The sequence below is a fragment of the Chiloscyllium plagiosum genome, chromosome 47 (assembly GCF_004010195.1).
Source record: "Chiloscyllium plagiosum isolate BGI_BamShark_2017 chromosome 47, ASM401019v2, whole genome shotgun sequence".
Lineage (NCBI taxonomy): Eukaryota > Metazoa > Chordata > Chondrichthyes > Orectolobiformes > Hemiscylliidae > Chiloscyllium > Chiloscyllium plagiosum.
This window is the reverse complement of record NC_057756.1, coordinates 7,037,381-7,060,341: the sequence shown is the minus strand read 5'-3', so window position 1 is coordinate 7,060,341 and position 22,961 is coordinate 7,037,381. Positions and strand designations below refer to the sequence as shown.

General features: G+C 46.4%; 2 protein-coding genes across 8 annotated transcripts in view; one reads left to right on the top strand and one right to left on the bottom strand.

Annotated features, from left to right (window-relative positions):
* Positions 1-2,008: 2,008 nt before the first annotated feature.
* Positions 2,009-14,960, top strand: LOC122544182 (carcinoembryonic antigen-related cell adhesion molecule 1-like). Of its 5 annotated transcripts, none has more exons than XM_043683225.1 (9): positions 2,012-2,417; positions 2,589-2,906; positions 5,297-5,575; positions 6,671-6,811; positions 8,420-8,499; positions 10,826-10,867; positions 10,957-11,000; positions 12,073-12,259; positions 14,138-14,960. In XM_043683225.1, exons 1-9 carry the CDS (start codon positions 2,366-2,368, stop codon positions 14,252-14,254), a joined length of 1,260 nt encoding a protein of 419 aa, XP_043539160.1. In that variant the 5' UTR covers positions 2,012-2,365; the 3' UTR covers positions 14,255-14,960. The 5 variants fall into 5 exon arrangements, with proteins under 5 accessions (XP_043539162.1, XP_043539160.1, XP_043539161.1 ...); XM_043683226.1 differs by having other exon boundaries at positions 2,013-2,417; positions 12,076-12,259; XM_043683227.1 differs by lacking the exon at positions 10,826-10,867 and having other exon boundaries at positions 2,009-2,417.
* A 1,753-nt stretch (positions 14,961-16,713) lies between these two features.
* Positions 16,714-22,961, bottom strand: part of LOC122544181 (carcinoembryonic antigen-related cell adhesion molecule 5-like) — a 63,778-nt gene continuing 57,530 nt past the window's right edge. For all 3 annotated transcript variants that reach the window (XM_043683223.1, XM_043683222.1, XM_043683224.1), the window contains 3 exons: positions 20,767-21,030; positions 19,155-19,262; positions 16,714-17,225 (listed from right to left, as the gene is read on the bottom strand). In XM_043683223.1, coding sequence (XP_043539158.1) covers positions 17,218-17,225; positions 19,155-19,262; positions 20,767-21,030 — 380 coding nt within the window. In that variant the 3' untranslated portion in view covers positions 16,714-17,217. The remainder of the gene's footprint in view (positions 17,226-19,154; positions 19,263-20,766; positions 21,031-22,961) is intronic.

The following is a 22,961-nucleotide window of genomic DNA, read 5'->3' as shown; positions in this document are numbered from 1 at the left end:
GGCAACTTTTTCACACAGAGGGTGGTACGTGTATGGAATGAGCTGCCAGAGGATGTGGTGGAGGCTGGTACAATTGCAACATTTAAGAGGCATCTAGATGGGTATATGAATAGGAAGGGTTTGGAGGGATATGGGCTGGTTGCTGGCAGGTGGGACTAGATTGGGTTGGGATATCTGGGCGGCATGGACGGGTTGGACCAAAGGGTCTGTTTCCATGCTGTACATCTCTATGACTGTATGACTACCCAAGACCTCCATAGTGTGCTCCTTTAGCACAGCCGTGATATTGTCCTTGACCAGCAATGCAACTCCATCCCCCACCCTCCTTTTACTTAATAAAAGCAAATTACTGCAGATGCTGGAATCTGAAACCAAAAGAGAAAATGCTGGAAAATCTCAGCAGGTCTGGCAGCATCTGTAAGGAGAGAAAAGAGCTGATGTTTCGAGCCTAACTGATCCTTTGTCAAAGCTGAAAAAAGGGAGAAATAGGGTGTAGGCTGTATTTCTCCCTTTTTTTTAGCTTTGACAAAGGGTCAGTTAGACTCAAAACGTCAACTCTTTTTTCTCCTTACAGGTGCTGCCAGACCTGCTGAGATTTTCCAGCATTTTCTCTTTTGGCCCCCCTTTTACTTCCCTCCCTGTCCTGTCTGAAGCATCTACGTCCTGGAATATTTAATTGCCAATCATCATGCCCTACCTTCAACCAAGTCTCTGTGATTGCAATAACATCATATTCCCAGGCACCAATCCAAGCCCTAAGTGCATCTGCCTTACACACTATACTCCTTGCATCATAGTAGATGTATTTCAGGCCACCAGTTTTTTTTGCACTCACCTGCTCTCTGCCTACTCTTCCCTTTATTAATGCTATCTTCATAATTCTTACAGTCTCCAGTCTCCACCTCACTGCCTTCTTGTTTTCTCTTCTGGTTCCCAGCCCCCTGCCACATTAGTTTAAAACCTCCCCAACAGCAGTCGCAAAAACTCCCCCAAGGACATTGGTTCCAGTCTGGTTCAGGTGTAAACCGTCCATTTTGTAATAGTCCCACCTTCCCCAGAACCGGTCCCAATGTCCAACAAATCTGAACCCCTCCCTCCTACACCATTCCTCAAGCCACGTGTTCATCCTGCCTATTTTTTCATTTCTACACTGGCTAACGTGTGGCACTGGTAGTAATCATGAGATCACTACCTTTGAGGTCTTTAACTTCTCTCCTAGCTCCCTGAATTCTTCTTTCAGGACCTCATCTCATTTTCTACTTATATCATTGGTGCCTATCTACACCACAACAACTGGCTGTTCACCCTCCCCTTTTAAAATGCTCTGCAGCCGATCGGTGTCATCCCTGACCCAAGCACCTGGGAGGCAACATACCATCCGGGAGTCCCGTTTTCGGCCACAGAACCACCTATCTACTCCCCTCACAATAGAATCCCCTATGACTATGGCCTGACGAGTCTTTTTCCCGCCCTTCTGAACAGCAGTGCCCGCCATGGTGCCATGATCCTGGCAACTGCTGCCCACCCCTGGTGAGCCATCTCCCCCAACAGTATCCAAAACGGTATACCTGTTTTGGAGGGAGATGACCGCAGGGGACACCTGCACTGCCTTCCTACTCTTTGTTCCTCTCATTTTGTCACCCATTCACTGTCTCCCTCAGCAACTCTAACCTGAGGGGTGACCAGTTCACTAACCGTGCTATCCACGACCTCCTCAGCATCTCGGATACTCCACAGTGAGTCCATCTGCAGCTCCAGAGCCGTCATGAGGTCAAACAAGAGCTGCAGCTCGACACACTTCTTGAAAATGTAAGAGTCAGGAACGTCAGACACGTTCCTAAGCTCCCGCATCAATCAAGAGGCATATGCCACGGGTCTGAGGTCCCCTGCCATTGTAAGCTTAGCTTTATATGAACTAACTAAAACCAAACAATGCCCTTAAATATATGAAAAAGAAAGATAAAGAAAAAAATGCCTTATCTTGCAGTCTTTTTCTTCCGGCTAGAGGAGTTGGGGGGGAGGGCGGGAGGGAGATAATACACGTGTAGTATCTTGGGTTTAGCCACTGCCTAAATATAAATTAAGCCCTTACCTTCCCAGCAACCCTCACTTCACGCCACCTTCTCTCCTCACCGCTCTGTCAAAATGTTTTAATCATTACTTCACTACTCGTGTTGTCAGCTCCAGATGTTGAACTGGAAGAGTCCCTACATTAATATTCTAACTTTCACCCAGTCCTTGCAGTGAAGTAACTCTGACCCAGTTCAGAGCCGTGTTTGCTTTAGTTAAAAATTAACCTGGTTCATTGACCAGGGACTGCAGGCTGGACACTGTTTAGTACAGGGACCAACACTGCTCTCACAGGATGGAGAGAGCCCGACTCACTGCCATTACTGTCTGGTCACTTCTATCTCTTGGTGAGAGTGAATTTCTCATGTTGGTATTGAGGGTTATGTAGGAAGGCTGTGGGGTGGGCGGGGGTGCTGGTGAGGATATATTAAATACAATGAATTTCACAGTCTTTCCCTGTCTCCATTTGGAGTTAAACTGGCTGAACATTAAACCTGGGATTTTTCTTCCCCTTGTAGTTGACTCTGAGGCTTTGACCATCTCAGTGAGTGAGAGGCTGATTAATGCAGCAGTCGGAGACCCTGTGCTCCTGTCAGTGAGACCGTCGGAGAAGGTGAGGAGTGGATCTTGGAAACACAATGGGTCAGATGTACTTGTGTGGATTAACACAACAGCAAACATTAATAATGTTTACCTCGGGCGGGTGGAGTTCTTACAGAGTAACAGCTCCCTCCTGCTCAAATCAGCCACTGCTTCAGACAACGGAGAGTACTGCGTTACCATGAACTCATTCGGTGATGCTGTAGTGAATACAACAATCATCCTTTCTGTGTTTGGTGAGTAACAGGAATGTTTTCCTTATCCAAGTCGTTATGAAATTATGAACCTTCCCATCACTGATGACCTGGTGAGATGAGAGAGTTTCACCATAAAGGTTGACTTGGGGGAGGTGGTGTTGGGGAGAGGATGGAGCGATTGGCAGACTGATTTGTTGGTCCAAGTTTGAAGTCGATTCTAAAAGAAGATTGGGTAAACACTGAAAGCAGATATCATTACCTGGCTCCGGGGAGAGGGTTGAGAGGGAGGGCAACACACGGGCAACGGTTTAAATGACCATTGTGTGTCTCTCTCTCTCTCTCTCTCTCCCTCTACTGGAACATGTTTGAGTTCAGTTTCTCCCCGTCTACCCAGAAACTGGTGGAAGGCTTTTCATCACGTTCTCCCTCTCTCTTTACTTTCCTTTCCTCAGTCAGCCTTTATGTTAGAGATGTTTACCCACTTGAAAATATCAATCCAAGGTTTCTCTGCTCCACAAAGATACAGGTTTTTTAGGCATGACCTCTCCTTGATGAACCCACCTTATTTTACCAGTGACTTCCACACACTCCGCAATCTGATTCTGAATAACGGACTCGAAAATCTTACCAACAACTGAGGTCAGGCTAACCGCTCGACAATTTCCTGTCTTCTGCCTGCCTCCCTTTTTACACAGTGTTGTTACATTACTCATTAACCAGGCCTCTGGGACCATCCCTGACTCAAGTGATTCCTAAAAGGTCAACACTGATGCCTCTACAGTTTCCTCAGCTATTTCCTTCAGAACTCTGAGGTGTAGTCCATTTGGTCCAGTGATTTATCCAGCTTTCCACTTCCCCAGCACCTTATCCCTTGTGATATCCAACTCACTCCTGACCCCCTGACCCTCTTGAAATTCTGGTGTATTACTGATGTCTTCCTCTGTGAAACCCAATGCAAAATACCTATTCAGTTCCTCTGCTACTTCCTTGATCCCCACTTCAACTTCTCCAGCCTCATTTTCCAGCAGCCCAATGTCCACTCTTAGCTCTACCTTTCAGATTGCTAATAACTCTTGCAATTTTTAAAAATATTATTAGCTACTTTACCCTATATTTCATCTTCTCCACCCCCATTACTTTTTTCCATTATCCTCGGCCGGCTTTTGAAGACTTGGAGAAAGGGAGGTTTGCAGATGCTGGAGATCAGAGTCAAAAAGGCTGGTGCTGGAAAAGCAAAGCAGGTCAGGTAGCAATTGAGGAGCAGGAGAGTCGACATTTGGAGCATAAGCTCTTCATCAGGAATGATATCCTGTAAAGACGTTCCAATCCTCTGGCTTCCCACTAATCTTCACCATATTGCATGCTTTTCCTTTTATTTTAATGCTGTCCAACTATGCCCTGTAGTTCTAATCCTCAACCATTGGAAATAATTTATCCTTATCAATGCTGTCTCCTCCTGTTAATGTCTTGAAGACTTCAATCTGGTCACTTCTTAGCCTTCGAAATGCTACAAAAAAAGTAAAAGCATGTGGATTTATCTCGGTCTAAATTGTTTTTTTAAGTATTGTTGTGGAATTCGAGCAGATGGAGTTTAATTTGGATATATGTGAAAGAAACAAGGGCAGGACTTGTACAATTAAAAGTAGAGCCTTGTGTAGTCATGTGGAACAGACAGACCTAGAGGGATTCTGGGATATATTTCTATGAAGTTTGCATCACATTTGGGTTGGGTGGTGAGGAAGACATTTAGCATACTTACCATCTTTGCTCAGACCTTAGCGTATAGGAGTTAGAACATTATGCTGGGTTGTACAGGATGTTGGGAAGGTGTCTTCCAGCGTTCAGTGTGCAGTTCTGGTCACCTTGTTATAGGAAGGATATGACTACGTTGGACAGTGTTCAGAAGAGATATACCAGGACCTTGCTGGGAATGGAGGGTTTGAGTTATAAGAAGAGGCTGGATTGGCTGGGAGTTTTTTTCACTGGAGGTTTCTTGAGATTTATAAAATCATGAGGGGCATGGATAAGATGGATGGCAGGTGTCTTTTCCCTATAGCTGGGGGATTCAAGACTTGGAGGCACAGTTTAAGGAGAGAGGAGAAAGATTTTTAAAAGGCAATGTGGGCAATTATTCGACACAGAGAGGGTCTGGAATGAATTTCCAGAGGTAGTGGTGAGTCTGGGTACAGTTACAACATTCAGAAGACGTTGAGATCAGGACATGAACAAGACATGCTTTGAGGGATATGAGCCAAGCGCAGGCAGATGGGATTAACTCAGTTTGGGAATATGATCAGCGTGGATTGATTAGACATGCTGTAGGACTCGATGAGGTCATCATTCATCATCGATATATCATATTTCATAACAAAATTATTTGAATGTTCTGTGCAGGACGAGTGATTAATTCTTCTGTTTCCAATTCACAGAGCCAATCTCTTCTGTGTCTATTATATCCAATATTTCGAACACAGTGAAAGAGAATGACACAGTGTCCCTAAGGTGCCATGTACTGGGAGATTGGACCGAAATAGTTTGGCTCTTCAATGGGAGTCTTGTCAACAGCAAAGGGAAGACAACATTTTGCTCAGGAAATGCTATGTTGATGATAATTCATGTTGACACAAGCAATATTGGCAACTATCGATGTATTGTACGTAGCCCTGTGAGTGAAAAAGCAAGTGAGCCCTACTCCTTGAAGTTGAACAGTGAGTACATTGGATTCACATCAATTCACAGTGAACAGCACACTAACATTTGTCTGTAATGGTGTCTGGGACATTTGCTTTGTTAAAGGCTCTTATGTTATGAGGAGGGATAACAAGACGTTGGTGAGGTCACATTTGGGGTATTGTGTAAAATTCTGGTCACCCTGCTACAGGAAGGATGTTATTAAACTGGAAAGGGAACAAGGGTGTTACCTGGTGTGGAGGGTTTGGGTTAAATGGAGAGGTTGGATAGGCAAGGACTTTTTTCCCCAGAGCATCAGAGGGATGACGTTTCGGGCATAAGCCCTTCTTCAGGAAGGGCTTATGCCCGAAACGTCGATTCTCCTGTTCCCTGGATGCTGCCTGACCTGCTGCGTTTTTCCAGCAACACATTTTTAGCTCTGATCTCCAGCATCTGCAGACCTCACTTTCTCCATCAGAGGGATGATCTTTCAGAGGTTTATAAAATCATAAGGGGCACAGATAAGGTGAATAACAAAGGTCTTTTTCCTGGGGTGTGGGGAATCCAAAACGAAAGGGCATAGGTTTAAGGTGGGAGGGGCAAGGTTTAAAAAAGGACCTAAGAGACAACTTTTTCACACAGAGCATGTGAATGTAATGAGCTGCCAGAGGAAGTGATGGCGGCTGGTACAATTACAGTATTTAAAAGGAATCTGAGCAGGTACATGAATAGGAAGAGTTTAGAGGGATATGAGCCAAGTGCTGGCTCATGGGATTAGGTCAGATTGGGCATGTCTGGGTCTGCCTGGACGAGTTGGACCGAAGGGTCTGTTTTCATGCTGTATGACTCTATAAATGCCACTTGATAGCCACTGTCACATATAAACCACTCTGCTGGTGATCAGGAGGAGGCTGCTGGGGTTGGAGTTGTTCTGCTTTTGGTACATTGAGGCAACATTTCACATTTCCAAGTAAATACCAGTGTTGTATCCGTTTGGGAACATGGGACTGAACAAGATCCTGCTCCCAGTGGATAATCCTGTGCAATAACTGCGTAGTCTCATCGTCAAGGTCACTTGCAAGTGAGCAAGAGCAATGAGGGCACTGACTTACGTAGTTCTTTCTGTTTTGCAGTGACTACCACCCAGTCAGATAGCTACAGCAGTCATGAATGGAAAGCTGCAGTTGTGGTTCTCGCGGTGATCTCCATCACAGAACTCATGGGAATTGCTGTTTTACTCTTCAAAGTCCGGAAAATGTCTCATTCAGAAACGCGTAAGTGAACGGGGTGATAAAACCCGTTTTATTCCCAAACGGAGGCCATCATGAATTGTGTCAACACTGGCCGTCGGAATGGGATTTCGGGCAGAGAGGAAAGGAAAGGATGAGGGGGCTAGATACAGCAGAGAGGGAGAAGCTGTTCCTGCTCCTAAAAGGAAGACGAGTCAGAGCCTGTAGGGTTAAAGTGATGTGCAAAGCAAAGGGGGGGGGGGAATGTCAGAAAAAGACTTTTTCACCCAGGGAGCAGTTCGAGTGTGGAATGCACTGCCTGCAAATGTGCTGGAGGCAGGTTCCCTGGAGGCAATCAAGAGGGGACATTGGTATGCAAGGGGATATGGGGGAGAAGGCAGGCGATCGACATTTCCAGCAGGAGAACCAGGACTCACATGATGGGCGGAATAGCCACTTGCTGCTCCAGAACAGTTCTGTGAAGGGACCCATCTGGGGGATAGTTTAATTCATCCACCGGTTCAATACAACCGTGTTCAACTTTGTAAGCTTTTTTCCATTGAATGTTTTCTTGTGGGTCAGTAATTCTAGTGAGGCAGTGCAACAAATGAAAAAAAGGGACAGTAACTGGTCTGCAATTACACGTATTCTATTGACTAACTTTAATAAAAGATGTATTAAGTCTATTCCAATATAAATAGAGTACACCCACCTTAAGTACCTGCTCTTGGAGTCACAGCTCCTATTAAAAGTTGCTATGGAAAAAGGAGTTTAAGTGTTGATTAATCCTGCATCTGATCCTGGTAGCCTTGACCTTGAACACATCAGGGGATTAATACCGAGACGAGGTAGAGATTCTCCTTATCCATCTGAGGAGCAGGAAAATCAGGAATTCCTGATGAAGGCCTTTGTCCAAAACATCGATTCTCCTGCTCCTCAGATGCTGCCTGACCTGCTGTGTTTTTCCAGCACCACACTCTCGACTTTAATCTCCAGCATCTGCAGTCCTCCCTTTCACCTGTTCTCATTATCCATGACAACCAACACTTGGTTCAAACGTTCCCGAGAGCAGAGAGTTTGCCAAAGAAGGTCAGCTCAGCAGTTCCTCCAAACAAAGTGAAATACTGTGGAGGTTAGAAATCTGAGAAACAGAGCTGTTTGGAAAAACCCAGCATGTATGGCAACATGACGAGAAACAGAGTTAATGTTTTGAGCCCAGTATGACTTTTCTTCAGAGCGAACAGACGTTGAAAAAGTTTCTAATTTCTGGATGTGGGTTTGCTTGCTGAGCTGGAAGGTTCAGTTTCAGATGTTTTGTCACCATACTAGGTCACATCTTCAGTGAGCCTCCAGGTGAAGCATTGCCAATGATTCCTGCAATTTATTTATATGTTTGGGTTTCTTTGGGTTGGTGGTGTCATTTCCTGTGGTGATGTCATTTCCTGTTCTTTTTCTCAGAGGGTGGGAAGTTTCCAATTTCTAACATCCCTCAGATCTGAAGAGGAGCCCTATGAGACTCAAGACATTAACTCTGTTCCTCTCTCACAGAGATGTTGCCAGATCTGCTGAGTTTTGCTAGCATTGTCTGCATTTAGTTCATCAAATTCTCTTCCTCCTTCGTTTACTCATCCCTTGTTGCTGGATTGATTTCAGAAAGATACATTCTACCAACAGTGAGTGGCACCATCAGCGCGCCAACGTACGAAAACTTCCTGCCATCAGTAAATGACGAGGTAAGTGTTCACCTTAACGTTACTGTTATTGATCAGTTAAACAAGAGATGTTGCAATTACAGTAAGTTTTGAAACAAGAGAACTCTTGTGAAATTGTTTCCAGTCGCAGGAGCTTCAGTGACGAGTCGAAAAATTTCAAATAATTGGAAAAAAGAAGGATGATGGGTAATTATTACCAGATACAGCTTGTCCTTTCTGACCTGTGAATCCCTGTCACAAATGTCACCATGCTATGGCATGGAGAGGTATATTTGTCCTGGTTCCATTTAAGAGAGAGAGATTGAACGAGAGAAGCTGAGCGGTCTGTGGGATCGTTACCAGCATGTGATTCCTTTAAAGTTGAAACAATCAGTCGAGAGTGTGGTGCTGGAAAAGCACAGCAGGTCATAGAGTCATAGCCTCATAGAGGTGTACAGCATGGAAACAGACCCTTCGGTCCAACCCATCCATGCCGACCAGACATCCCAACCCAATCTAGTCCCACCTGCAAGCACCCGGCCCATATCCCTCCAAACCCTTCCTATTCATATACCCATCCAAATGCCTTTTAAATGTTGCAATTGTACCAGCCTCCACCACTTCCTCTGGCAGCTCATTCCATACACGTACCACCCTCTGGGTGAAAATGTTGCCCCTTAGGTCTCTTTTATATCTTTCCCCGCTCACCCTAAACTTATGCCCTCTAGTTCTGGACTCCCCGATCCGAGGGAAAAGACTTTGCCTATTTACCCGATTCATGCCCCTCACAATTTTGTAAACCTCTATAAGGTCACCCCTCAGCCTCCGACGCTCCAGGGAAAACAGCCCCAGCCTGTTCAGCCTCTCCCTGTAGATCAGATCCTCCAACCCTGGCAACATCCTTGTAAATCTTTTCTGAACCCTTTCAAGTTTCACAACATCTTTCCAATAGGAAGGAGACTAGAATTGCACACAATATTCCAACAGTGGCCTAACCAATGTCCTGTACAGCCGCAACATGAAGTCCCAACTCCTGTACTTAATACTCTGACCAATAAAGGAAACACCTTTTTCACTATCCTATCTACCTGCGACTCCACTTTCAAGGAGCTATGAACCTGCACTCCAAGATCTCTTTGTTCAGCAACACTCCCTAGGACCTCACCATTAAGTGTATAAGTCCTGCTAAGATTTGCTTTCCCAAAATGCAGCACCTCACATTTATCTGAATTAAACTCCATCTGCCACTTCTCAGCCCATTGGCCCATCTGGTCCAGATCCTGTTGTAATCTGAGGTAACCCTCTTCGCTGTCCACTACACCTCCAATTTTGGTGTCATCTGCAAACTTACTAATTGTACCTCTTATGCTCGCATCCAAATCATTTATGTAAATGACAAAAAGTAGAGGGCCCAGCATCGATCCTTGTGGCGCTCCACTGGTCACAGGCCTCCAGTCTGAAAAACAACCCTCCACCAGCATCCTCTGTCTTCTACCTTTGAGCCAGTTCTGTATCCAAATGGCTAGTTCTCCCTGTATTCCATGAGAGCTAACCTTGCTAATCAGTCTCCCATGGGGAACCTTGTAGAATGCCTCAAGCAGCATCCGAGGAGCAGGAGAATCGACATTTCGGGCTACAGCCTTTCGTCAGAAAATCTGGGCACAGTGATAGCAGGCCTTGCATTTCAGCATTGTTAATGCTCAGAACATTTAAATTATAGAATCAAAGGTCCCAAGAAATAGACCTGAAACTATTAAAACTCTGCTGTTTGAACATTTTATATCTCTCCCCAACCACATGAATGCACTTGATTCCTTAAACTTGTAAAACAATAGATTGATTTAAAAATTGCAGTCAGGAAGGGACAGCACAGTGGGTTAGCACTACTGCCTTACAGTGCAAGGGACTTGGGTACGATTCCACTCTCGGGTGATTGCCTGTGTGGAGTTTGCACATTCTCCCCGTGTCTGCGTGGGTTTCCTCCGGGTGCTCCACTTTTCTCCCACAGTCCAAAGATGTGCAGTTTTCTGTGAATTGGCCATGCTAAATTGTCCGCAGTGTCCAAGGATGTGTAGGCTCGGGTGGATTGGCCGTGCTACGTTGTCCCATAATGTCCAGGGCTGTGCAGGTTAGTGTGGATTGGCCGTGCTAAACTGCTCACAGTGTTCAGGGATGTGTAGGTCAGTTGGATTAACCATGGGAAATATTGGGTTACAGGGATAGGGTAGGGGTGTGGGTGTGACACTCCTTGGATGGTCAGTGTGGACTCCATGCCTGTTTCCACATTGTAGGGAATCTCTGAGAATGAAAGGCTGCTTCAATACAAATGTGACATTCTTAACATTTAACGTAATAATTATCTTCACAGAAAGAATGTGGAAATCAGGATCAGTCCAATTCAAACTACACAGTATGTGTCTCTGCATTTCAATCATTTCAGACACTATTCCTGTTGAGACTGATATGAATTGGCTGTGATATCTTTTATTTTCCCTCCAGGACCTTCAGATCAGTAACATATCGGTCTATGAGCAGTTGGAAAGGTACGTTTATCTTTGTAATTCCCGAATAATGGATTCAGATCCTTAGTGAACTGTAACAAAGGTCAACTTGCCCCACACCTTAAAACGGACTTGGAAATTGATCGCAATGAAGACCGTGTTGTTACTCGATCCAATGGTATCGTGGCACAGATCAAAACAGCATATCAGATCATAGAGTTGGACAGTACTGGAACTGACCCTTCGGTCCAACTCATCTATATCCTAAATTAATCTAGACTCATTTGCTAGCATTTGGCCTGTCTCACTCTAAACCCTTCCTATTCATATTCCCATCCAGATGCCAGTTAACTGCTGTTATTGCACCAGCCTCCACCACTTCCTCTGGCAGCTCATTCCATTCATGCACCAATAGCACTGGTTAGCACTGCTGCCTCCCAATGCCAGGGACGTGGGTTCGATTCCAGGCTCAGGCGACTGTCTGGGTGGAGTCTGCACATTTTCCCCATGTCTGTGTGGGTTAGGGTGGATTGGCCATGCTAAATTGTCCCATAGTGTTCAGGGACGTGCAGGTTAGGATGGATTGGCCATGCTAAATTGTTCCATAGTGTTCAGGGACATGCAGGTTAGGGTGGATTGGCCATTGCTAAATTGCCCATAGTGTCCAGGGATGTGCAGGTTAGGGTGGATTGGCTGTGCTAAATTACCCATAGTGTCCAGGGATGTGTTAGTTAGGGGCAAATGTAGAGTAATAGTGCAGAGGAATGGGTTTAGATGGGATACTGTTCAGATGGTTGTTGTGGACTTGTTGGGCTGAAGAGCCTGTTTCTACACTGAGGGATGCTATTCTATATAAAGTTGCCCCTTAGGTCCCTTTTAAATCTTTCCCCTCTCACCTTAAACCTATGCTCTTTACTTCTGGACTTCACTCTGTCGATTCCCATCATGATTTTATAAACCTCGATAACCTCTTTGACTCTATGACTCTATAAGGTCAGCCCTCAGCCTCTGACGATTCAGGGAAAACAATCCCAACCTATTCAGCCTCTCCCTCTCACTCAAACCCTCTAACCCTCACAATAAACATGCAAGTTTAACAACATCTTTCCAAAAGCAGGGAGACTAGAATTGAATGCAGTATTCCAAAAGGGGCCTTACACATATTTGGATATATGGATGAAATGAAACAAGGAACTGCAGATATTGGAAATCTGAAACAAACAAAAACAGAAATTGCGAGAGGAACTCAGCAGGTCTTGCAGCATCTACGAAGACAGAGCAGAGTTAACACCACGAGTCCAGTGAGTCTTTTTCCAAAGGGTCTGTTCTGATAAACTGGGGTGCTGTACAGTTCCACTCACCTCATTATAGGAAGGATGTGATTGCATTGGAGAGAGTGCATTCACCAGGATGTCACAGTTTAGCTATGAAGAGAGGCTGGATAAGCTCAGGTTGTTTTCTTGAGAGCACAGAAGGTTGAAGGGGGTCATAATACAGTTTGCAGAATCCCTACGTTGCAGAAAGATCCCATACAGCTCAAAGAGTCTGCACTGAGCCTCCGAAAAGTATCCTACTCTTAGAGTATTCCAGGCTCCTACCCTATCCCCGTAACCTCGCATTAATCATGGTTAATCCTCCTGGCCTGCACATCCCTGGGCACTATGGGAGCAATTTAGCATGGCCAATCCAACTAACATGCAGGGCTTTGGATTGTGGGAGGAAACAGGAGCACCAGGGGGAAAGCAACGCAGATACGGGGAGAATGTGCAAACCCCACACAGACAGTTGCCTGACGGTAGAATCGAACCCAGGCTCTGTGAGGCAGCACTGTGAGCCACTGTGCTGCCTAAGGGGTGTACATGATTATGAGGGACAAGGATAGGGTGGTAGGAAGCAGTTGCCTTGCTGTGCTGAAGAGACAATAACAAGCGGGCATCATTTTAAGATGTGGTTGGCTCAGTGACTCTGTAGTTAGCACTGTTGCCCCATGGTGCCAGGGACCCAGGTTCAATTCCTGCCTCGGGCGACTGTCTAAGTGGAGTTTGCACATTCTCACCGTGTCTGCGTGGGTTTCCTCTGGGTGCTCGGGTTTCCGCCCACAGTCCGAGGATATACAGGTTAGGTGAATTGGCCGTGCTAAATTGTCCATAATGTTAGGTGCATTAGTCAGGGGTAAATATAGGGTAGGGGAATGGGTCTGGGTGGGTTACTCTTTGAAGGGTCAGTCTGGGCTCGTTAGGCCGAAGAGCCTGTTTCCACACTGTAGGTAATCTAATGTAGGGCAGAAGGTTTTGAGGGGATGGAAGGAAATTATTTTTCACTCAGTGAGTGATGGGTGGGTCTGGATGTGCTGCCTCAGAGGGTAGTTGAGGTGAGAAATCTCACAACCTTTAAAGAGTACCTGGATGAAATATCCTCGGGTCAAATGGAATTAGGGAGGATCGGAGATGGTTTCTCCTTTGGTCAGTGCAGACTCAATGGGCTGAAGGGCCTGTCCCATGCTGTTATTCTCTATGAGCCTATAATCAACCACTCCAAGTAGATGCAGGCTGGGGGAGCTTCAGAACAACACCAATCAACCACTCCTTCTTATCCATTCAGCCCCAATGGTATGAGACCAGTATTGTCCATTTTGTTTGCAATCTAAGTCAACACAGCAGCGGCAGTAGTGTGGGAGTGCCATAGTCTTCTTTGGGTGAAGATATTTTACCAGCAATGCCCTCAGGTCAACTCTCTGGATCCCCCGGGACAATTCTGAAGAAGAACAGATGCCATGGCCCATCTTTCAATCAACATCTGCCCTTTCTTGCCTTGGGGAGTATGAGGCAGACAAACCACATCCTTCCTGGAGATGGTCACCAGAGACTAATGCTTGGGGGGCACTGTCACAAAGCAAGCCTGACTTACAGGAGGCTCTCACATAAATACTGCCTCCTGCAGGCAAGGCTGAGGGACATAGAAAGGCCTCAAGTCATTCCGAATGTGCATTCATTGGACGTTAAGGCCTGGAGTGGGTCTTGAACATGAAACGTCAGGTTGAGAGGCTTGGATGCTCCCTCAACCTCAACCCACATTAGTCTCAACCTCAACCCACATTAATTTAAAGTGAAAACAAAACTCAGATTTCCTATTTGCGACTGTGCACACGTATTAACCTCTTGCCTCTCTTATTGTTACAGCAGGGACACCGCTTCAAAAAAGCCCTTGCCATTTGCCAAGCAAGACGGAATGCCCTGAGGATGTGCAAGGCGCTAAGCGGATGCAAGTATTTCCTTGGTCATTTACTCACCAGCTGAATCTGGCACAAATTGGACTATTGAGTACTTTTTGATGATTTCATCATGGTGTGTGGGTCGCCCCATTGAGTAGTTGTGTCCTGGAATACAGTGCCTGGAAGTGTGGTGAGGAGACAATGCCATTGTTGCAGGGATGGGGAATTGCAGGGTTTCTGATGAGCAGCAGAGGGCGCATGTTGCTCAGGGGTCATCAGCTTCTCACTGATCTGCTATCTCCAGCTCCGCCTTGTGGCTGCAGTAGGGGTTACAGCTCTCCTCCCTGCACACTTCAACTAAATTCGTCGCAAGTTTCATCAAGTTTTTAAAATGCGCTTCATGGGAGTCTTTGCACAATGAATATTCAACGCCCCGTTTCACTAGGTGACCCAAAAATGGCAAAATAAAAGGAAGAAACTAGAAGATGTACCCACAATCGGGTAAAACCCAAAGCTTGCAGACATCAGTGGTACATTGGAGTTTCATTAATCTGTGCAAAAATTTTAGATTAATCAGTGGCATAAATTTTAGCTCATTTGAGCAAAAAACGTTGTATCGATGTGTATAAAAAAGTGTTAGTTTGTGCAAACGTGCAAAAAACTTTATTAATTTTGGCACAAAAGTTGAATCAATCTGTGCAAAACTCTTGTCTTGAATTTGAGAAATAAGCCTGTGCTGATCTATGTAAAAGTGTGGTATCAGTTTGTACAAAGAATGTGTGTTAAGTTTTGCAAACGTCTTGTGTCAGTTTGTGTTGTGAGTGTGTACCTAGGGCTGCCCAGGGTTTGAACCTGCAGCGTTGTGTCTGTGTGTATTCCCAGGCTGGGTCCAGTGAGAGGAGGTGGAGGCAAGGACAGGTGTAACTCGTAAGAGCTGCTGCAAACGCTCACAAGCCAATACACCCGTGGTCTACAGAACCCACAGGATTGTGACTGAACTGGACCCAATACCCCAGAAACCTGATTCTCTCCTTCTTACACCAAGTCCCCAACCACGTCTCTCAAACGATCAATGTCTCTATTCCTGTGCTCACCAGCAGGTGGCACTGGGAGCAATCCTGCAATGACTGCTCTTGAGATCCTACTTTTCAAATTTCCTTCTAACTCCGAAAAAAGTTCTGATTCCAGAACATGATCCCTCTTCCTATCAATATTGTTGATGCCAACGACCTCTGGTTGTTCACCACACTGCCCATCACCCCTGTAGGACACCCAACAATCGCCCCATGACATCCTTGATCCTGACACCGTGTTGGCAATGCACCGTCCTGGAGTCACTTTACTGCCAGAAATATACTGTCCCATCCCCTGACTGGAATCCCAGAACATTTCTGCTCTCCTTCCTCTCCCCCTGTCAATGTGTAATGAGATGGGATTAACACTGTCAGAGTGAAGCATCGTCTCGGGAAGAGTGATCATAACATGCCAGAATTCCAAATTCAGTTTGGGGAGGAGAAACTGGAATCCCACACAAGCATTCTGGAGATGAACAAAGGTAGTTGCGGAAGCACGTGGATAGATCTGTCCCGATTGGTCTCTGTGGGAAGATTAAAAGGCAAGACAGTTGATGCACAATGATAGAAGTTTACACAGATACTCAAGAGTTCTGAGCTAAATTGTATTTCAGAAAGGGAGAAAGATTGTAGGATGGATTATCGAAGAAGTTAGAGTTACCTGTGATGCAAACTTCAAAAGGTAGTGTACCTGAATGCCCAGGTCTCTCTGTTCTGCAACACTATCAAGCAATGGGTTCAATGCTAGTCATTGATCTCCACATTTTTTAGAATAAATTCCCTACAGTGTGGAAACAGGCCCTTCGGCCAACAGGTCCACACCGCCCATCCAAAGAGTAACCCACCCAGACCCATTCCTCTACCCTATATTTACCCCTGACTAATGCACCTAACACTATGGGCAACTTAGCATGGCCAAGTCACCTGACCGCCACATCTTTGGACTGTGGGAGGAAACCGGAGCACCCGGAGGAAACCCACGCAAACACGGGGAGAATGTGCAAACTCCACACAGTCAGCCAGCCAAGGCAGGAATTGAACCCTGAGCCCTAGTCCTGGATGGCAGCAGTGCTAACCACTGAGCCACCGTGCCACCCACCTTTTAACTGAGCTCATGTCCCACAATCTGTATTGGCAGGATTTGAACCTGCTTTTCTGGAAAATTGCACCGATTTCTGGACCCCTCACCCGGTGACAATGCCAAAGGGCACCAGCTCCCCACAGCACTGCCAACAGAACATTCAAGTGTTGAAGAATCACCTCCTTAGGGACCTTGGCATGGGGTGGTGGGGGAGATTTGAAACTTCTCAGGAGAAGGGGAGGAAGTGGATTTGAGGTTACAATCCAGGACTGCCCACTGAATGGCACAAGGTGCCAAGTGGTCTATGTCTGTAGGTGCCCATCTGTGTGTACGTTGTTCTGAAAACAGAAGACTACTTTCTGTCAGGACAATCACAGTGGACTCTGATAGTTACAAACCAACCAATTTATTACATCAACAGAGAAAAACACAGGGGAAGAGTCATACTGAAGTGAACACACCCATGGACACCCATCAGTGAGAAACCATTTCATTAGTGCCAACTTGGAGAATACCCGTAAATCTTCGCAGTTAGGCAGTGTATCCCTTTGTTATTTCTCGGGTTAATATTTTCTTTTGTGGTGAAGCAGAAAGGCAGACGTTAAAGGTTGGTAACTGGTATAAATTAGGTTAACGCTCTGACAAAACTCAACTGCAAGCCTGTCATAGCAGCAACCTGTCCCTTTGAGGAGAAACGTCCAGTTGCCGAGCAAGCAAAGCGAAAGGGTCTTCTCCACGTTGCCCCGGTCCCTCCAGCGAGATCCATCCACCAAGACGGAGGCGATGTTCGGTAACCCCGGGGTCTCAGCAGGTGATTGACATCCCAGAGAGAGAAATTTTCAGCATGTTTGTTCCTTCGTGAAGGTTGCGAGCTCTGTCAGAGTCTCTCACACCTTAGCTGCCTGTCCGACAGAAAGGAAAAACATCATTCACTGGGCGGGGGAATCAGGCAGAACATTGGTCACCTCATAGCATTTTTGGCTTTATTCATTCACAGGATCAGGGAGCCATTGGCCAGGGCAGCACTTATTACTCACCCCTAATTGCCCAGAGGGCAGTTAAGAGGCAAGCACATTGCTGTGGGTATATCACATGTAGGCCCAGACCAGGTCACGATAGCAGATTCCTTCCTGTGTCTGTGTGTGGATTTGCATGTTCCCCCTGTGTCTGTGTGTGGATTTGCATGTTCTCCCTGTGTCTGTGTGTGGATTTGCATGTTCCCCCTGTGTCTGTGTGTGGATTTGCATGTTCCCCCTGTGTCTGTGTGTGGGCTTGTATGTTCTCCCTGTATCTGTGTGTCGGTTTGCATGTTCTCCCTGTGTCTGTGTGTCGGTTTGCATGTTCTCCCTGTATCTGTGTGTCAGTTTGCATGTTCTCCCTGTGTCTGTGAGTCGGTTTGCATGTTCTCCCTGTGTCTGTGTGTGCGTTTGCATGTTCTCCCTGTGTCTGGATGTGGGTTTGCATGTTCTTCCTGTGTCTGTGTGTCGGTTTGCATGTTCTCCCTGTGTCTGTGTGTGGGTTTGCATGTTCTCCCTGTGTCTGTGTGTCGGTTTGCATGTTCTCCCTGTGTCTGTGAGTCGGTTTGCATGTTCTCCCTGTGTCTGTGTGTGGGTTTGCATGTTCTCCCTGTGTCTGTGTGTGGGTTTACTCTGGTTTACAAAGAGAACTTGCTCATCAATTTGAGGGAGATGAGGAGAAACATCTTCTGGAACTCTCCAGCCCACGTCGTTGAAGACAGATCGGGTGGAGAGAGGGGTTTTATCATCTCTCAGGGAATCAAAGGATGTAGGGAATAGGCAGGAACGTCAAGGTGAAGGCTACATTGACCATTCCGGTGTTGAACGGTAAGTGAAGTCATCACCGTCCTGCTCTCCCATTAGGAAGCAACAACTGATGATGGGGTGGGGACACCCTGAGGGCTCACCACATCTCCGGCTCCTTTCAGAAACTCCACACCAACCTCAGCCAATGCAGGAATTGACATCTACATTTCTGGTGTCTCCTCGCATCATGAAACCCAGAAATCCGGCCGACTGAACCAACTCATCGAATCCCAACAGTGTGTGAATAGGCCATTTGGCTCAACAAGTCCACACCGATCCTCTGACGAGTAACCCACCCAGACCCATTCCCCTACCCTATTACTCTGCATTTACCCCTGACTAATGCACCTAACCTACACATCCCTGAACACTATGGGACAATTCAGTATGGCCAATCCACCCTAACCTGCACATTCCTGAACACTATGGGACAATTTAGCATGGCCAATCCACCCTAACCTGCACATCCTGGGCACTATGGGACAATTTAGCATGGCCAATCCACCCTAACCTACGTATCCCTGGGCACTATGGGACAATTTAGCATGACCAATCCAACCTCACCTGCACACCCCTGAACACTATGGGCAATTTAGCGTGGACAATCCACACTAACCTGCACATCTTTGGACTGTGGGAGGAAACCGGAGCACCCGGGGGAAACCCACACAGACACGGGAGAATGTGCAAACTCCACACAGACAGTCGCCCGGAGAATGCTGGGAGGCGGCAGTTCTAACCATTGAGCCACCGTGCTGCTCCAAACGGATCATGTGCCCCCTACTCCCACTCTCGTTTCTTGTATCCTCCCCACACCACCACCGCTGGACTGCCTTTTCTGCAGTGCAATAGTGGCTGCAAAATGCATTTGTGAAAAATCCTGGAGAGATGATGTTCTGTTCGCACCCCCAGCCTTCAGAGATAGATTTGGATATTCCAGCACCCTGCTCGAGCAGACAGCAATTTTGGTTTGTTGGGTGAATCTCGAGGAAACTGAAAATCACATACCTCGTTGTTTGAAGATGATGCAGGCACAGATCGCAATCAGGGCCAGGATGCCAACCACGGCCGCAGCAATCCAAGACTTGTTCTTATAGTCTTCGAGATCATTTGATTCTAACGGAGAGGAAACAAACCATTGTCACAAGTCTGACAGTGAAGGAAGAGAAGGAACTCAGGGAACATCCAACAAACTCTGCATTCACACTGAGAAGCAGCGAAGGTACAGTCATCGAGCGCGGAGACAGACCCCGACCCGTCCATGCTGACCAGATATCCTAACCTAACCTGGACCCATTTGCCAGCACTTGGCCAACGTGCCGTTCCTTTGGGGAATTTTTGGAAAAATTATGACCTCTCCACAGTCATGCTCTCTTGTGTAAACACAAACTCACATCTATTTGCAGGACACCCATTCCCTGTACATTCATAAAAAAGTTGGTACCCATCAATAAACTAAGTGGTAATGCTCCCACTATGCCATGGAACTGGTCGGTACACGAACAGGCCTTCATGCTGTATCGAACATGACACCAAATTAAACCAATCCCATCCGCCCCACCTTTGGTCCACATCCCTTGCATATTCATGTGTGTTTCTCTGAAACGCCCCTATCGTATCTGCCTCCATCACCAGCGCTAACAGCACCCTACCACTCTCTGTGTCATTAAAAACTCAAGTCTCCTTTGCACTCTCCCTCTCTCACTTTAAACACGCACCCCCACCCCAGAGCCCAGTAATAGACATTCCGGCTCTGGGGAATAGACTCTGACCTGTCAGCCCTATCTAAGCATCCAATTTCTTGTGAATTACTGAAACCAGCTTCATCCGAGTCAAATCTCGAATGGGTTATGGCAGCGAGGTGGAAGGAAATAAACATTGTGTGAGAGCTCCTGACTTGCCTGGGCCCTCAGGAAGCAGGCCAAGACATCAGGAGTTTACACAAAACGTCACAGCTGTGGCTGCCTTCTCCGGTTTTGCTCTGGAGAATTAGACGTTTCTGGGGTCATGCGTCCCCCTTGCTGCTGCCTCTTGTGAAATGGTGCCAGGCGATGGAATGGAACTCCGGGATTGAGGAAGTGAGGACTGCAGATGCTGGAGATGAGAGCTTAAAAATGTGCTGCTGGAAAAGCGCAGCAGGTCAGGCAGCATCAAAGGAGCAGGAGAATCGACGAATCGAAATTCCTGAAGAAGGGCTTATGCCCGAAACGTCGAATCTCCTGCTCCTTTGATGCTGCCTGACCTGCTGTGCTTTTCCAGCAACACATATTTAAGCTCTCAGGAAGAGGGTCAATGTCAGTGCAGAATAGGGAATATATAATGGGACTCGAAACGCTTTGACCCAATGGTTGCAAGCCACTGGAAAGTAACTGCTGAAAAGTTACGATCGGGGCAGATGCGAGAAACTCTGAGGGGAGCAACTATTTACACCAAATGAGAAAAGGCTGCTGATTGGATGGAGTGTTGACTCTGGTCAGTCGCCAGTGGTTACCCCTAGCGACCTGCCCATGCAGTACGAATTGTTGCTCTCCATGAAATTGCACACAAGATGAAAAGGTTTGGCAATGCACAGGTTGTATTAAAACACGCGAGGGTACACCAACAGGAAGTTCACACTTACCCAATGGAGAAAGATGTATGGTATTCTTTTTCTCCATTTTGGTTTGGACATTGTAGCCCTGACAAGTGTAATTTCCAGAGTTGCCCTGGGTAATGTTGCTGACGACCAATACCTTTTCATTTTGCGGGAGCTCTTCTCCATTCAAGAACCATTTGTATTTCGAGGGCGGAAACGATTCGACTTTGCACTCCAGAGTAACGTTGGCTCCATAAGAGACTTTTTGCTCTTTGGATGTTATTACAATCTGGGCTTCATCTGGTCCATCTGCAACCATTACGAATGTGGGTGTGAGACAACATTCTTTAGCTGGGTGTCTGATGACTGCGGAATAACATTTAACAGCCTTTCCTTATTCTTTCATGAACAAGCCCAGCACGTGTTGCTATTCCTAACTCACCTTCAACTGAGAGGCTTTCTGGACCATTCAGAGGATCGATTGCATTGTTGGGAATTGGGAATTGTTGGTCGGACAAACCAGATAAGGACATCAGTGTCAATTTATGGCAGCGATCATAAAGTGGTTCAGTGGTTACCACTGCTGTCTCACAGTGTTAGGGATCTGGGTTCAATCCCACCCTCAGGTGACTGACTGTGTGAGTTTGGGTGTTCTCTGCATGAGTTTTTTTTCTGGGTACTCCAGTTTCCTCCCATGATCCAAAGATGTGCAGGTTTGGGGGATTCGGCACTGCTAAATTGCCCATAGTGTCCAGGGATATGTAAGTTTGGGAAATGCAGAGTTACTGGGATAGGGGGATACTTTTTGGAGGATTGATGTGGGCTTGATGGGCTGAATGGCCTGCTTCTGCAGTTCAATATCACTACAATTCTAGTGATAGCTTCATGCTTACTATTATTGATAACAGCTTCATACAACAGATTCATTAGAGTCATTAGAGTGGATAGATGTGGGACAGGAATGGCTGTTGGAGGTTCCTGGTTACAGGTGTTTCAGTAAGATTAGGGAGGGTGGGAAAAAAGGAGGGGGGGTGGCATTGCTAATTAGAAATGGTATAACGGCTGCAGAAAGGAAGTTTGAGGGGGATCTGCCTCTGGAGGTAGTATGGGCTGAAGTCAGAAATAGGAAAGGTGCAGTCACCTTGTTGGGTGTTTACTATAGCCCCCCCAATAGCAGCAGAGATGTGGAGAAACAGATTGGGAAACAGATTTTGGAAAGGTGCAGAAGCCACAGGGTCGTAGTCATGGGCGACTTCAACTTCCCAAATATTGATTGGAAGCTCTTTAGATCAAGTAGATTGGATGGGGCGGTGTTTGCGCAGTGTGTCCAGGAAGCTTTTCTAACGCAGTATGTAGATTGTCCAACCAGAGGGGAGGCCATATTGGATTTGGTACTCGGTAATGAACCGGGACAAGTGATGGGCATGTTAGTGGGTGAACATTTTGGTGATGGTGACCACAATTCTGTGACTTTCACCTTGGTTATGGAGAGAGATAGGTGCGCACAACAAGGTAGATTTTATAATTGGGGGAAGGGAAATTACGATGCAGTAAGGCAGGATTTGAGGAGCATACGTTGGGAGCATAGGCTGACAGGGAAGGATGTGGTGGAAATGTGGAACTTCTTCAAAGAGCAGATACGACGTGTCCATGATATGTATGTACCTATCAGGCAGGAAAGAAATGGTCGTGTGAGGGAACCTTGGTTGACGAGGGAGGTTGAATGTCTTGTGAAGAGAAAGAAGGAGGCTTACATAAGATTGAGGAAACAGGACTCAGACAGAGCAGTGGAGGGATACAGGATAGCCAGAAAGGACCTGAAGAAAGGGATTAGGAGAGCTAAGAGAGGGCATGAAAAATCGTTGGCGGATAGGACCAAGGATAACCCCAAGGCATTTTATGCGTATGTGAGAAACCTGAGAATGACGAGAACGAGGGTAGGTCCGATCAAGGACAGTAGTGGGAGACTGTGTATTGAGTCGGAAGAGATAGGAGAGGTCTTGAACAAGTACCTCTCTTCAGTATTTACGAACGAGAGGGACCGTATTGTAGAAGAGGAGAGTGTGAAATGGACTGGTAAGCTAGAAGAGATACCTGTTAGGAAGGAAGATGTGTTGGACATTTTGAACAACTTGAGGAGAGACAAGTCCCCCGGGCCTGACGGGATATATCCTAGGATTATGTGGGAAGCAAGAGAGGAAATTGCAGAACCGTTGGCAATGATCTTTTCATCTTCACTG

What these genes read in the sequence shown, in the direction of transcription:
- LOC122544182 (XM_043683225.1), top strand. Translation starts at nt 2,366, where the DNA reads ATGGAGAGAGCCCGACTCACTGCCATTACTGTCTGGTCACTTCTATCT. An exon ending in AATGTCTCATTCAGAAACGC is followed by an intron (nt 6,812 to 8,419) that starts GTAAGTGAACGG and finishes GATTGATTTCAG; the next exon opens with AAAGATACATTCTACCAACA. An exon ending in GAGTTAACACCACGAGTCCA is followed by an intron (nt 12,260 to 14,137) that starts GTGAGTCTTTTT and finishes TTATTGTTACAG; the next exon opens with CAGGGACACCGCTTCAAAAA.